Below are 16223 nucleotides of genomic sequence, written 5' to 3' on the forward strand. Positions count from 1 at the left end.
TCTGATGGAAATACCTCTCCCAGCAAAAGTGTGTAGTTTCAAAGCTGAAGTACAAATGCTGATTTCTAAATTAGCTTGTAAATGCTTGGAGGAAAGACTGATAATTCACCTGTTCCTGGGCCCATGCTGCTGATGTAGTGTCTGTGGCCTGTGGTGTCAAAGAACCCAGTTACCACAAACCAGATGGCTCTGCTGCCAGGAGAAATCAAGTTTGAGTTGAGGGGTAGGAAGGGGACAGAGAATTTTGTTGGCTGTGGGAGAGAGAAGGTAGGCTATGCATGGGAGAGGAAGAGGAAGGACATAAAATGCCACTCCTATCACCCCTTTCCCTCCCACTCCCAACCCTGCCACTCAAGAAATATAGAGTGAAAGAAAATTGTGGAGTGGGAGGTTGGGGGGAGTTGTCTGGTTTTATATTGGCAGCCCATTTTTCAGGTGCCCTGTATCCTGTCCAGTTTCCATATGCTACTGGATGTCTAGGTGTTTTTTTTTTATTTTATTTTGTTTTTGTAATTATCAGTGCTAGGCCTCCCTCTGCTGCAGCTCCTGCTGTCAAGTTCCACATCATACTGACCTAGGAGGAGAATGCCAAGGCTCTGGAGAAAGTGGTCATTCAGAGGGAGTCTGGAGAAAGGCTCTAAAATCACACAAAAGCTGTATATTTCTGCAAAACAATACCTTTGGTGATATCACATTACACTACCTGCCTGGAGCAATGAAGGTGATGTCACATGTGTCTCCTTGACCAGAATATGGGAGGGCCATCCATGGTCATGGTGGTGGAAAGGGAGAAGTCGCAATCACAGTCACATTCAGTCCTGCCTGTAGTAAATTAATTCATTCATTCAATCGTATTTATTGAGTGCTTACTGTGTGCATTCATTCATTCAATAGTATTTATTGAGCGCTTACTGTGTGCAGAGCACTGTACTAAGTGCTTGGGAAGTACACGTTGGTAAATGGTGATGTTGGTCTACTACAATCCTAAAATTAGGTTCTTGTTTCAGTTCTCTCTTTGACTCGAATGAAAGATTCACCTTACCTCTCTGGCCTTAAACTTTCATGACTAAAAAGGAAGCAGTACCATTTTTAATCATATAAAGGCTTCAGAGATACTTGGATATATCCAAGTGTTATCATTTTCAAGGATTGTCATGGTTGTCTATTAATAGCTATTCTGAACTGGGGGACTAAAGAAATTAATAAACATTCATATTTCCAAACACTAGAGGGAGCATGGAAAAGAAGCATGAATAAGGAAGGGAATATGCTGCTGTTTGTTTTCTGTTAGATTTCTAGCAACTCTGAACGCTTCAAACTTAGACCAGTGGACCCAGGGCCAGTCCTAGGTACCTATAGAGAATAGGTACCTGTTCCTGTATTGTAAGGCTAGGCCTCAGAACGAGGCAGATGTAGTCATAGCCTAATTAATCAAAGTACTGCTTGAGCACCAAATGTGTAGAGCCCTGTACTAAGTGCCTGGGAGACTGTAATTGAATTTTTTTAATGGTATTAAGCGCTTACTATGTGCCAGGCACTGTACTAAGCATGGGGTAGGTACAAGCTAATCAGGTTGGGCACAGTCCCTGTCCCACACGGGGCTCACATTCTTAATCCCCCTCATACAGATGTGGTAACTGAGGCACAGAGACGTGAAGTGATTTGCTCAAGGTCATACAGCAGACAACTAGCAGAGCTGATATTAAACCTAGGTCCTCCGACTCCTAGGCCTGTGCTCTTTCCACTAGGCCATGTTGCTTCTGAACTAGTAGAAACGATCCCTGCCCTCACTTAGCTTACAATATAGCAGGGGAAATAATCACTTAAATTACAGATAGGAGGAACTAATACAGCTATGTGCTAAGGATGAAGAAAAGAGTGGGTGTGCATACCCAAGTGCTTAAGTCATCCAGAATAGTATAAGAGCTCAGGATAAATTGAGGTCAAACTTATTTACAAGCAGGAGTACTTAAGTACAATTACCCCATTCTGGGAAACACGGATGGTCTATGAAAACCCATTACTTGTTCTCAGTTATCCTAATGATGAGGTGAAGTGGGTAGGAGAGAGAAAAAGAGGGGTTGACCCACGAGTATTTAGGCTGGTCATTCAACCCAGTTTAGCCAGAACAGTCCTGGATCCTTGATGCTGTCCCAGAATTTTTTTAAAAAGTAACAAATACTCTTTAGCACACAGATCTACGTTGACTCAATTTTTTTTAAAAAAAGTTTGATCACTTTAGTTATAAATAAAAAAGAAATGATGGCATTTGTTAAGTACTTACTATGTGCCAGGGACTGTATTAAGCACTGGGGTGGATACAAGCAAAATGGGGAGGACACAGTCCCAATCCCCATAGTACAGATAAGGTAACTGAGGCAGAGAAGTGAACTGACTTGCCCAAGGCAACACAGCAGACAAATGGCAGAGCAAGGATTAGAACCCATGACCTTCTGACTCCCAGGACTGTACTCTATCCACTATGCCATGCACTTTTATGTTTATCTTCCCAGTTAGAATGTAAGTTCCTTGTGGGCAGGGAGTCTATCACTTCATCATTCTGCATTTCCCAAACACCTAGTATGTTGCTACTGTTTGTCTCATCTTATGCTGTCATCTGCTACTACCCCAATTTATCAATTTACCCTGGTCAGCTTGTCCTGCACTGACCCCCACCACCTCTTACTCACTTTAAATGCCTGCATATTCCCATCTGGATTAGACCATGCTTCGTCCATGCTAAGCCTTGGTCTTAAAGTATTTTTAGACGTCATAGAGACATACCAGAATGCTGGAGGACTCACACTGCTCCTATGGTCTATGATCTCTGAATAGGAAAGAGAAGGATTCCAAGTTAGGAACAGTGTCCCAATGTCTCCTTTTGTAACAAAAATAACATGGTTAGTCGATGCATGTCTGAATCATCTTTAAGAACTGTAATACAGACTAATTTTTTTTGTTTCGAAATGAAAAGCTTTCACAAATCAAAATCCTACTCAAAATAAAAAAATCAGGCTTTATTAGGTAAACACTCCTACATTGCCTAAAAGTCCAAAATAGAATTTTGGGTGTTAAATGTCAAATATAAAGCATGAATATTAACATGGTGATCACACACACACCCCACCCCACCCCCCCACCCCCAACCAATCCCAACCCCAGTTCTGCTGTTTGATGAAAAGGAGGAATCACAGGGCAGGTGTTTCAGGAATATTCATAATCAGTTTTTATTGAGTACTTACTATGTGCAGGGTGCTGTACTAAGCGCTCGGAAGAGTACAATACAATATAATGGACACATTCTCTGCCCCCAACAAGCTTATAAAAACAGATGTAGTAAGCAAAGTAGACAGACTCAGAACTTGGTCCACTGTAACCAGGTTTATGATTCAACCCAACCCATCTGTGTACAAAGTGGGACTAGAGGCAGCATTGCCCAGCTAAAGTGAGAAGAGCTAGTCAACTTCCCCATTACAGATTCTCTCTGCAATCACTAGGAAAAAAAAACTCAGCTAAGTGAAACAGGCAGTTCAGGAAGATATTTGAGGTCCCTTCCCAAACTTCCAGATCATTAAGTCCACACATAAGCTCAACCTTCTCAGGAATCCTCTGGAACTCCTTTTGGGTAGGCTATATGGGGGTAGGAATGGGAGAATTGGACTAAGGGGAATATGAGGAGGACAGAGTGTAGAAGAGAGAAAATTCAGATAAGGAAGAGGAGGACAGAGTGTAGAAGAGAGAAAATTCAGATAAGGAAGAGAAGGGCAATGATTGAGAAGAAGAGTCTGCATAATAGGAAGAGAGGACTCAAGAAAGGGGAAACAGCAAGGTGAAGATAAATGGTTACAAAGGAAGAGGAAATAAGCCAAAATCCCAAGCAAAGTGGAAAAGCTAAGAAGAGATTTGTAAGACACAAGGGAACTAAGAAGGAAGACTGAGAGGCTGGGAGGAAAGGAAATGCAGGGAAAGGGGTTAGAAACAGGAATGGAAAAGGAGCAGGTAGGAAATGAGCGATAAAGTGGACTGTGAACTAATTTTTGCCCTAGATTCAACAGAACAGCTCACAGGGCTTGCCATCTAGTGTTTCCCCATTTTGCAGATGAGGAAATGGAGGCCCAGAGAGTTTAAGTGACTTTCCTGGTCACATAGTAGACCAAAGAAGGAGCTGGGACTTGAATCCGTGTTTCCTTACTCTCAGCCCCTGCTCTTTCTACTAAGCCATATTACCTCTTTCATTCCCATGAAAACAAAATTCATCAGGAGCAATCATATTCACAGTATTACACCCAAAAACACAATACCTACAATGAATAGAATGGCTTTGGGAATGACAGTAGGCAAGAGAGAATGATTCATTTTTAGCCCTACTTTTCAGTGCTAAAACACACTGCTCACTTGTTGAATTCTTAAATTTATTCTGATTTCCCCTGTACCCGTTTCTCTGATATGCAGTACATGAACCCTATATTATTAGGAAAAGTATTCTACAATAGAATCGTTAAAACATGTTGAAAAATGTTACTTTTTGACCTTCTCTGACAGATCATTTTAGCCCAACTTCTGATTTGGAATCTTACTGCAGCAAATTTACAAGTGTCAGGGGCCTCTTCCCGCTCCCCAAAACCATGATGAAGTGGGTAATTCTGCATGTGTTATTAAACCAAGAATGCAAGTTTGCTATTCATCAAATCAGGGAGAATTCGACTAAATGAGAAAACAAGATTGTGTCTTAAGGGAGTTCACAATAAACAGTAAAGAGAATTTTCCAAATTTGGAGGGATCCATTTTCAGAGCAGTGAGCTTGCTAAATCTACAATGAGCTCAGGAAAGAATTCAACTTTCTGTGTTAACAAAAACTCCATTATGCACCCTGGCATAAATTGTGAGAAAATAATTGATGAACATCTTAACCTTTAAGCACACATGAATGTTCTATTTTTTTGGAGGACAACTGAATGCAAACATTCCTCATGTTTTAGGAGACCACGTGGATTATTCCAACCCATTTTGGAATGTATACATCTTTGAATGTAAGTCAGAAGTAGAACTCACCACCAAACAATCTGTGCTTCCTGAAGTTCCTAGAGCAGTTCCAGCAGCACCACCTACAAGCCATATTTGACATCAACTGCCAAGACAGGATCTCCGACACTGAGGTCCTGGAATGGAGTCAGTCTATCAGCACTGAAACACTGCTCACCACATCGCACCTTCTCTGGGAGGGAAGTGAGGAGGTAGACCACAGCACCATACCCAAATAGCTGCTCTGTGGTAAAATGGTGTGGGGAAGCCATTAACAAGAAGAAGAGAAGAATCATTTTAAAGACACAATGAAGCAAAACCTCAGATGATTTGGCAAAGATGTAGGCAATTGGACAACAGCAGAAGCAGACAGGACATTCTGTCAGGTGGCAATTGGAAATGAGGCAACTTTCAGTTCAGATGCTCCAGTCACATGTCTCCAACTGCTCCTCCTCCACCTGAATTCTAGGGTCCACTAAGTAGTCACCCACTCGGCCCATCACTGTGGTAGAGGAACAGGCAGAAGCTGAAGCTGCAGTATACTCTCCCAACTATTGGAACGCTGGTGGGGCAAAGAGGAGCAATCAGGCACTGTAGCTCTTCTTGTTATCACCGTTGTTGCTGTTTCTTCCTTTTTGTTTGTGCTTTATTATATTATCCTTGGCTTATGCCTGTCACCAGTGCCCTCCAATTATCAATCAATCAATGGTGCTTACTGAGAGCTTACTGTGTGCAGAGCACTGTACTAAGCACTTGGGAAAGTGCAATACAACCGAGTTGAAACACGCATTCCTTATCCACAAGGAGCTAACAGCTAGAGGAGGAGCTTAAACAATTTTGAGCCTCAGTGTGGGCCCAGGATATGTCTTGTTTGCTGTCCTCCATTAATTGTGAGCTCTTGAGGACATGAAACGTGCCTTAGGTTTTCTGTTGTACAATCCCAAGCACACACTGTACAGTGCCTTGCACTCAGTAAATGGTCAATAAATACCATTCTACTAGGCTACTTATATCTTTCCCCATTGCTTAATGCAGTACACTGCATGAAGAAAACTCCTAGTACATGCAAGTAATACTAATGATAATAATAATACAGCATCCAGTCAGAATTGCAAATGGTTCCAAACACTGCAGACAGCAAATGTATCAACACAACTAGTGACATTCTTTGTATGGAACAGTATGGAGAGGACTGTCAGTCATGTACCCTCTTTTCCCCTCATACTTGTACATGGACAGGGAGGAAGAAGAGAGAGACAAGGGAGAGAGAATAAAGAGAAAATGGAGAGACAGCATCGAAAAGATGCCGCTAAAGGTAGAACTTCTATGACTAGGTGAGGCTGTGATTGATAAACCAATGTATGACTGAAGCTTCCTTCCACATCAAATATATGTAAAAGCAGACCTCTGCAGAACTGTTGGATATGCTGCCCTGTGATGCCTCACACATCTTCAAAAACTGAAGATCAGCATATGTTTCCTCACAAACGTACACATGTGTTTTCTGTGGGAAAGAAGCCATTATACCTGAAGGAGACTTTTGTTGCTTCTAGAATTGTTTGTTCCCGAAACCACAACTATCACATATTAAATGGAGCTCCAAAATCTTAAAGGAAAATGGATAATAAAAAGGGACAAAAATTACCCCTAAATGAGAGTGATTTTGTTTTACAGAAAGTTGCCCTTTGCCATTTATGCTATTTCCAACTATGAATGTGTACCTAACATATCAATGATCTGAGTGTTTATTTGAGGCACTGTTGTGTTTCTGACCAACAGGTGCTAAGAAGATAAGACAGATCATTTTCATTGTTTTTTTTCTTTTCAGCTAGTTTCACTTTCTAGCTCTCACAGAGAGCTGAAATGCTGCTGCATTTGGCTTTCCAGGACTGTGGGGAAATTCAAATGAAAGCAATTCTTCTTACTGAATGTATTTTCAACTTAATGAAAACATTTCTTTTCATATTGGGCTCAAAAACCCAAGACTAGGATTTAAGGCTTTTTCAGGGTCCCTTGCATTCAGTAAGGAAGAATAAAATAAGTCAATAGTTCTCTTTCACACATACAAAATTCAATATAAATATGTAACTAAAACCTCACTCCAGTTCACCAATTTTATGCCTGATAAAGAATTCAGCAAGCATCTCTCTCCAGATTGAAAGAATGGGAAACATTCACTCAAATGCAAAAAGAGCATTTAAAGCCTTCAAGGACAGTGTCCACCACCATGAGAAAGACGGTGATCTCTTACTGGGCAACAGTGATGGATAACAGTAAGGGCCCAAGTCATGCCATCCTGCTGTTTGCTGCGTCATTATGTCAAGACCTCTTCAGCCTTCCTCTTGCTCGCAAATTTTGTTGAATATAAAAACTCGCTGAAGTTAACAGAGTTGAGCTCAGAGGTGCGCTCTGTTCTTAGTGACATCCTTCTTTGTTTGCCAGACAAAGTCTTTATATGCTCTAATTAACTTACGCCAGACTTGGTTCAATACCAAAGCCTGAAGTCAGAGTCCTTGCCATAAAAGAGATGACTACGGCTGAAGTGAATGTTTAAAAGACAAAGTAACCAGCAGAAAGTTGACACAGCCCTTTATCAGGCTGCATGATGTTAATAAATAGCATCCTCTACATGGCTGGTCCTTCCTTTCAACTGCACATTATACTAGGATGAAAGGATTTATTTACTTTGGGCAGCAGGATGCCAATTAAACACGAAGCAATTTCATTCAGAAAGCCATTAGCATTCCATGTGGTCCTGCTAATCCTGAAACATACCTCTGATATCCAGGGCCTTCAGGTCGTTTCAGTAGCACTGGGGGGTAGAGGGGATATAATGTTCTTGCACCTCCCACCATTGTAAGCTAGTTTGATTTAAACACCTGAGATTCTCAGAGCCATGGTGGTGGAAATATGCAAGGCAGGTAACAAAGAAGCCCATTTCCCTGGCTTTACAACATCTATTCACTGTTGCCTGAAGCATATTGTCTATTGCTTTACTGCTGTCTGAATTTCTTATCAGCTAATTCAATGGGACCTGAATAGTTCAATGAGCTAGAGGTGGTGGCTGATTAGGTAGACACTCTCCAGATTTCCAAAATCGAACTCCAGTTTTTGGCCATCCACAGAACCATTAGGTCTGGGGAAAGGAAAAATGTGGACACGGTGCCATTTTAGCACCAGATTTTCAGTTGAGCTAACCCACCTGGGCATTGCCACGTACTCCACTGATGACAGGGGCAATAGCTACATATTTATTCTATTTATTTTATTTTGTTAATATGTTTGGTTTTGTTCTCTGTCTCCCCCTTCTAGACTGTGAGCCCACTGCTGGGTAGGGACTGTCTCCATATGTTGCCAACTTGTACTTCCCAAGCGCTTAGTACAGTGCTCTGCACACACTAAGTGCTCAATAAATACAATTGATTGATTGATTGACTGATTGATTGAACTGCTCTTGAGTTCCGACAAAGTCATTCTGCCCATTCACTCACCGAATACAAGCCAGGAAAATATTTCCTGAATTACTTTCTGAAATTTGTTCTGGTGGATGAGTTTGATCTGCATAAATGTATTAACCAAAAGATGAATTATGTAGGGTTTCCCAAGTGCAATAAATCAGAAAACTCCAAGCAGGTAATGCTGTTTACTCGCATCCTGAAAAGAGAAAAAAAAAGTCCTAGAATTGACATCTAAGTGCAGAATAAATACACATTCAGCTTCATTGATCAAGTTCAGCTTGGCCTAATAGATAAAGCGTGGAACTGGGAATTAGGAGACGAAGGTTTGAGTACCAGTTCCACCAGTGGCCTACTCTTGTACCTTGGGCAAGTCACTTAATTTCTCTGGGCCTCAGTTTCTTCATCTGTAAAAAGGGGATCTATCTTATTCCCATTTTACAGATGAAGAAACTGAACAGCAGGCCAGTGGCAGACCCGGGACTAGATCCTGGGTTCCTTGGCTCCCAGTCCTGGGCTCTTCCCAGTAGGTTATTAAGTCACACCCAAGGTCCATCCAGCCCAAGATTCTGTCCCTTACAGAGTTTCCAGGACACATCAATCAATCAATGGTATTTATTGAATGTTTACTGTGTGTAGAGCACTGTGCTAAGCACTTGGCAAAGTGTGCCGCAACACAGTTGGTAGATGTGATCCCTTCCCATTCAGTCAATCAGTGGTATTTATTGAGCATTTACTGTGTGCAGAGCACAGTACTAAGCACTTGGGAGAGCCCACAGGAAACTCAGTCTACAGGAAGAGATAGACAATCAAATGAATTACAGGTAGGGGAAATGTCAGTGTATAAGAATATGTACGGAAGTGCTGTGGGGCTGGGGTGAATATCTAAGTGCATAAGGGATACACAGCCAAGCGCATAGTCGATGCAGAGGGGAGGGAGGATAGGAGAAACGAGGGCTTAGTCAAGGAAGACATCTTGGATACATGAAGGAACTGTGTGGCTTTAAAGCACTCAGTCAGCTAACCCCCTCCTACCTGACCTCACTGATCTACTACAGCTCAGCCCACACACTTTGCTCCTCTAGTGCCAGCTTATTCACTGTGCCCCAATCTGATTTATCTCCCTGCTGCCACCTTTCCTACATCTTCCCTCTAGCCTGGAACTCCCTCCCCCTCCAGGCCACCACTCTCCCCGCCTTCAAAGCCCTATTAAGGTCACATCTACAGGAGGTCTTCACCGATTAAGCTCCCTTTCCCCTCTGTATCGTCTATACAGTTGGATCTGTGACTTTTCGGAATTTGATATTTGCCCCATCCTCAACCTCACAACACTCATGCGCATATCTATAAATTATACATTATAGATTATTTACTTATATTAATGTGTTTCTCTCCTTCTAGACTCTAAGTGGTCAGGGAACATGTCTACCAATGCTTCGTATTGTACTCTACCAAGCGCTTAGAATGGTGCTCTGCAGGCAGTAAGCACTCAATAAATACCATTTATGATGATTAAAGAAAGTATATCCAAGATCTCTGACTTTTCTTCTCTACATGTTTAAATTTCCCTCTAGTTTTAGATTCTTTATCCTAAGAGGAGGCAACAAAGATAAATATCTACAGCCATTAGGAATCATTATCATCCAGAGACCACTTTACCCAGCAGCAATGTGAAACACTGATGGTGGTAATGATGATAGAGAAGCACTGTAGCCTAGTGGATACAGCATGGGACTGGGAGTCAGAGAAGGTAGGTTTCAAACCCGGCTCTCCCACTTGTCTGCTGTGTGACTTTGGGCAAGTCACTTAACTTCTCTGTGCCTCAATTACCTCATCTGTAAAATGGGGATTAAGACTATGAGCCCTACGTGGGACAGGGATTATGTCCAACCTGATTTGCTTGTATCCACCCCGGCTCTTAGTACAGTGTCTTGCACATAGTAAGTGCTTAGAACAGTGCTCCAGTGCTCAGAACAGTGCTTTGCACATAGTAAGCGCTTAAATACCAACATTATAAATACTATTATTATTATTATATAATAGTAGCTATCAGTGCTCTGCACAAAGTAAGCGCTCAATAAATAAGATTGATTGATTGATTGATTATATCTTTGTGCCTCATTGACCTTATCGGTAAAATGGAAATTTAGACTGTGAGCCCCATGTAGGGCATGGACCATGTCCAATCTGATTAGCTTGTATCTACCTCAGCATTTAGTACAGTGCCTAGCCCCTAATAAACACTTAACAAACAAAAAATGATGATGATGATGATGATGGAGGAGACATGCATGGTATAAATTTAGGGAAGCAGAGTGGCCTAGTGAAAAGAACACAGACCTAGGAGTCAGGAGGCCTGGGTTCTAATCCCAGCTCTGCCACTTGGCTGCTGTGTGACTGGGCAAGTCATTTAATCAATCTATCAATCAATCGTATTTATTGAGTGCTTACTGTGTGCACAGCACTGTACTAAGCGCTTGGGAAGTTCAAGTTGGCAACATATAGAGACAGTCCCTACCCAACAGTGGGCTCACAGTCTAAAAGGGGGAGACAGAGAACAAAACCAAACATACTAACAAAATAAAATAAATAGAATAGATATGTACAAGTAAAATAGAGTAATAAATATGTACAAACATATATACACATATACAGGTGCTGTGGGGAAGGGAAGGAGGTAAGTAGAGGGCGATGGAGAGGGGGATGAGGGGGAGAGGAAGGAAGGGGCTCAGTCTGGGAAGGCTTCCTGGAGGAGGTGAGCTCTCAGTAGGGCCTTGAAGGGAGGAAGAGAGCTAGATTGGCGGATGGTCAGAGGGAGGGCATTCCAGGCCCGAGGGATGACGTGGGCCGGGGGTCGATGGCGGGACAGGCGAGAACGAGGCACCATGAGGAGATTAGCGGCAGAGGGGCGGAGGGTGCGGGGTGGGCTGTAGAAGGAGAGAAGGGAGGTGAGGTAGGAGGGGGCGAGGTGATGGAGAGCCTTGAACATAGCTTAACATAGCTGTACCTCATTTTTCTCATTTGGAAATTGAAGATGACATACCTGTTCATCCTTCCATTCAGATTCTGAGTCCCATATGGGATAGGATCTGAGTCTGAACCAATGCTAGGCACATAGTAAGCACTTAATAAATACCATTATTATTGTTGTTGTCATAATTATCATTATTTATGTGTAAGACAGAAGCCATTTAAAGTACCTAAATATGTTCTTAAATGCCTTTGAGATTTGACTGCATTCAAAGAATGTCAATAAATACAGCAAGACCAACCAATGCCTAATATTCATTTACCTAACAAGTGTTTCTACTCAACATTAATACCAACCTCAAAAGTCTGAGCAACAGAACTGAGACTTGCAGACTCCCAGGATAGGCGAATTCTTGCAGAACCTGCAGATGATTCTGGCAGTACTCCACATTTTTAGACCTAATGGCCAGAACCAACTGGCCTATCACATATCTCAGTGGAAAGGGGCCGGGTACTCCTCTGAAGGAATGTTCAATTCTTAACCTCAACACGCATCATTTCATCTATCCTTTCTTTCTTCACCAACCAGAGGAAAACGAAGTCTGGATCAATCTAAACCTACCACCCGGTTTCCCAGTGCTCTTCCCCAGTGGCCTGTAGTGGATTTAAAAATAAATCACATAGTAAAGACAGTATCTTGTCAAAGACTCTAAAAAGCAAATCTAGCCTACCCCAAGGATTTCTCGTTTCCTTTTAGCACCCATTAATAGGGAGTGGTCTGTTTACCGAAAGATAATGTTGATCTGAATCTTCTTATAATTCCAAATATAACTCCCACTCCCAAGTACAGGAGGAATCCCATTTCTCTTCCTCTCCTGTCCCCCACCTCCCACCCCCAACCTCCCATCCATCATTTAAAAGATTTCTGCAGCACAAGCACTTTCCATTCTGGATTTAAAGGTCACATCTGCCCTAGCAAATTACCCAGATAATTCAGGCCCCAAAGTATACATTGGCCAAGCCTAAATGGGCCTCCTGTATTTTTGAAAGGATTCTTCTAATGGAAAACCTGTTGTTGGATCCAAATCTGCATGGCATAGAACAAACTTCCAGCTTCACATAAACGCCCGCTGGGCTATGTCTCCGTAGAAAGGGGGAATGTTTGGGGAACTGCATACCCCCACAGGGGCTCTGATTTCAGCACAGTCATTTTTAGATAGATAATGTTTCAGGCTTTCTCCACCTGCCCTCAGTCTTGTCCTCTTGCTGCTCTGAACAAGACTCCCTTATCTCTAAACTATAGTTCTTTCATCTAGATAGCAGTAAGACGATCTTTGTATGTGCCAACACCCCTCTGGGCATCAGTTGCCAATCAGGCCAACTCCCTGACCAGACAGGAACCACATGTACCCGCCCCCACCCAAGAAGAGAAAGGTGTCAGCCTCTCAGAGGCATATATAGGCATATAAAGAAAGACTGTCGCAAATCTCTCATTTATAGCACTAAATCGATTTCTCCGATAAGGAAACATACGGCTTCAGGATTGTTTGGTAAAAGATGCATTTTGTTTTACCCTCTCTCCCGCCCACACACCCAGTTCAGCTTTTGCTGCAATTATCTGGCTCATTTAGGCCCTCAAACGCCCAATTTTGGCATTAATATCTGGGTGATTGAGTCCGAAGTGTATTTGGGGGATCTGGCTTATCCGGAGAGTATGCTGGCCGAGTTTGTTTAATGTTTGTGAAACTAAATACAGTAACAGGCTATAAAAGACTCACGCCACACCTACTTCCAAAGTGACACCATAAGAGAGGCAGGCTCTTGTGCTTTACTAGAATTCCCTGTGATCATACCACACGGTTCTGATCTATTGCCAGAACGTTTTGATGACTTATTTGAGAAAACAAAGTTTGATTTGGAAATAAATACACTGAAAAGTATGCCTCTATAAAATAAAAACGGCATCATCTTTATGTGGAAATAACTTGAAAAAACTCCAAGAAAAGGCATAAGACCTGATTCCGCAGCATACAATTTGTACTGTGGGCAATATCAGAGTACTGCCAAAGGAATACTGGGTTTAGGTGGGAGAGCCCAAATAAAATTAAAGGAACTAAAATCAACAAGTAGCTTGCTCGCAGAACCAGCTATGAACCACGTTTTTTAATTCTCCCATGCCAAGATAGTAAAATCCATTTTGTAGTTCTTAATAAAATATATTAACTCATCCTAAGCCATATCGCCCATCAGGGAATTGACATTTCAAATATGAGTCTTATATTTACTATGTACCAATTAAAAACAGCCTATATATTGCATGACACAGCTTAAGAATGAATGGTGATACTCATATTCTTATTCTATGTGTAGACTACTGAGTTAGGTTGGTGATTTACACAGCCCGCTGCTGCTCTCTCATCAAAAAATACACTGAAGATGTTACTGCCCAATATCTTGGACAGTTTGAACTTACAAAGATAAATGCTGGACCACTGCAAACTCTCATAGGGTAAATATTCTATAAATATTCTCTCAAAATACTTCAGGATACTTTTAACAGATGAAGTCAGTTTTAAAAGGATGCCTCGGCTTTACTTCCTATGTAAACCATGCACTGTGGTACCAACAAAAGAAGTTAATTCGAATGAAAGCCAAAACATCACAGCACGGTGTATCATTTATAAGTTTAGAAATAACATTTTGAAGCAAAGCATTAAAAAACTTCATTAGTAAAGCAGCTGACTGTGACCAGTTGAAACACTCAACCCCAGCTGAGCTTTCTCAACATTCAAGTTTTCATTTCTCTGAACATTTGAAGACAAATCCTCCACGCCGCTAGGCTTTCACCCTGTCAGTTATACGTGGGTACTACTATTCCCCAACTAGCGGTTAGCTTATCAGGGAGAGAAGAGGTCAAATCCAACCCCTTCCGGCAATCAATCTGAATATGCAATCGTGGGTGAGATGAAGATATGTCATGGTAAGTGATGACAGGACCTGCAACTCCAGAGATCCAGGGGGCTCATTAGAAGAACTGTAGTGCTGACTAGAGAGACAGACTGATTTATGTTGTGGGGATAAGAAAAAGGTCTAAGTTCTGCCTGGGCTGCTCCAAAGAGCAACACGGTAGCTAAAACTTTGCTAAAACTTGGTCAACCTCCGGATGACCAAAGAGCAACGATTCCAGTATGATCGAGGAGCATCTGAGTTTTCTTAACGGTTCTCGTTTAGTGCCAGACACCTCAGAGGTAGCAAGTTAGATCAGGATAAAAACAAGGCTGTCCGTTGCCCCAGATGAGGGGCAACAGCTTTTTCTTTTACAGCTTTTTCTTTTAATCTGACGAAGCCAGGGAACACAACCGTTGTAAATGCAGTCGTCCCCCCGCCCCAGATCTTTATCATCACAGCGCTTAGAACAGTGCTTGGCACATAGTAAGCGCTTAATACCATAATTATTATTATTATTAAATACGCGAAACGGGCTCTAAACACGAGCCTCCCGAAAGGAACGCGTTCAATTTTGTTTCGGGTTCTGCTTTCAAACGCTACCCTGTTGGCGAGTGCCACCCAGACGCCGAAATGTCCAAGAAAGGATTATACAGCAGTGAGCTGCAGGACCCAACCATCTGCCAGCCCGTCGGGAAGCAATGACCAGACTTCGAAAGGAAGGAAAAAGGTCCGGAAAGACGGACACGATTCTTTGCCTCTCAGTTCCAGCGTTAGCCGCTCGGAAAAATTTCACAGTAATTACAGTCCGTCTGCAGATTAGCCTACCGGAGCTGACAGACACTTGCCGGGGGCAAAACCGAACCACGTTGATGAATGTGGACTCTCTCTTTCCAAATTGGGCGGGGGGGGGTGTGTGAAAGAGGAGGGCAAGGGTGGCAAGTTGGGAGAGCTCGAGATCTAGTGTCCCCTTCCCTCCCCTGCCACCTTGGAGAGGTCCCGTAGCTCGGCTGTCCCGTCCTCTGGTCCCCTGGTCCGGATCAGGGGAAGGATCAGCAGAGCGAGGGGACCCTCTTGGCTGGGAAGAGGGTCCGCAAAGCGCTGGCACAGCGGAGTAGTCAGGGTTCCCCTCCTCCTCTCCATTGCAGCCCAGGGGCGGCGGGGAGGAGGAGCAGACCCCCGGCCCATCACTGGGAAGAGGGGTTGGTGGGGGGAGAGGGGGAAGGAGCCGTTGAGGGATCCCTGTCTCAGCCCCAGCAGGGCAACCCTCCCCGCATGGCTCCCACTCTCGGCCGCCGCTGATGTCTAAGAGCGCAGCTTCTTCCCGGCGAGTCCGGGACGGGACGGGACGCCCCGTCCGCCTCTCACCTCCTTGAGCTCCTTGGCCACGTCCTTCAGGTCACCCAGGACCAGCTCCAGGTCCTGCACGATGGTCCGGATCTGCTCCTTCACCCTGGCCTTGCCCGGGGGCGGCGATCCCGGGGCCACGGCCGACATGCTGCGGGGCCGGGCGAGGGTCGAGAGTCAGGAGCGCCGGGCGGGCGGAGGCGGGTGCGGGCGGGCCCTGGCTGGGGATCCCCCCTGCATGGCGCGCCCTCCCCGGGCGGCGGCGGCGGCCCCGTGCGCTCCCCTCGCGGCCGGGCGGCTTTTTGCTGCTGCCATCGGCTCCGAGCCCGGCGCCGGGCGGAGCGGGAGAAAGAGAGAGAGACAGACAGACAGGGAGAGAGGGAGAGGGAGAGAGAGAGAGGGAGAAAGAGAGGGAGAGGGAGGGGAGGGGGGGGGAGGGAGAGAGGGAGAGGGAGAGAGGGAGAGAGGGGGAGGGGGAGGGGG

At 43.8% G+C, this 16223-nt stretch overlaps 1 protein-coding gene across 1 annotated transcript in view; it reads right to left on the reverse strand.

Annotated features, from left to right (window-relative positions):
• The window catches only part of PRR16 (proline rich 16), a 240983-nt gene extending 225054 nt beyond the window's left edge, over window positions 1–15929 (reverse strand). The window contains exon 1 of the mRNA XM_038769376.1: window positions 15762–15929. Coding sequence (XP_038625304.1) covers window positions 15762–15890 — 129 coding nt within the window. The 5' untranslated portion in view covers window positions 15891–15929. The remainder of the gene's footprint in view (window positions 1–15761) is intronic.
• Between the last annotated feature and the right edge of the window lie 294 nt (window positions 15930–16223).

This window comes from Tachyglossus aculeatus, chromosome X4 (assembly GCF_015852505.1).
Source record: "Tachyglossus aculeatus isolate mTacAcu1 chromosome X4, mTacAcu1.pri, whole genome shotgun sequence".
Classification (NCBI taxonomy): Eukaryota; Metazoa; Chordata; class Mammalia; order Monotremata; family Tachyglossidae; genus Tachyglossus; species Tachyglossus aculeatus.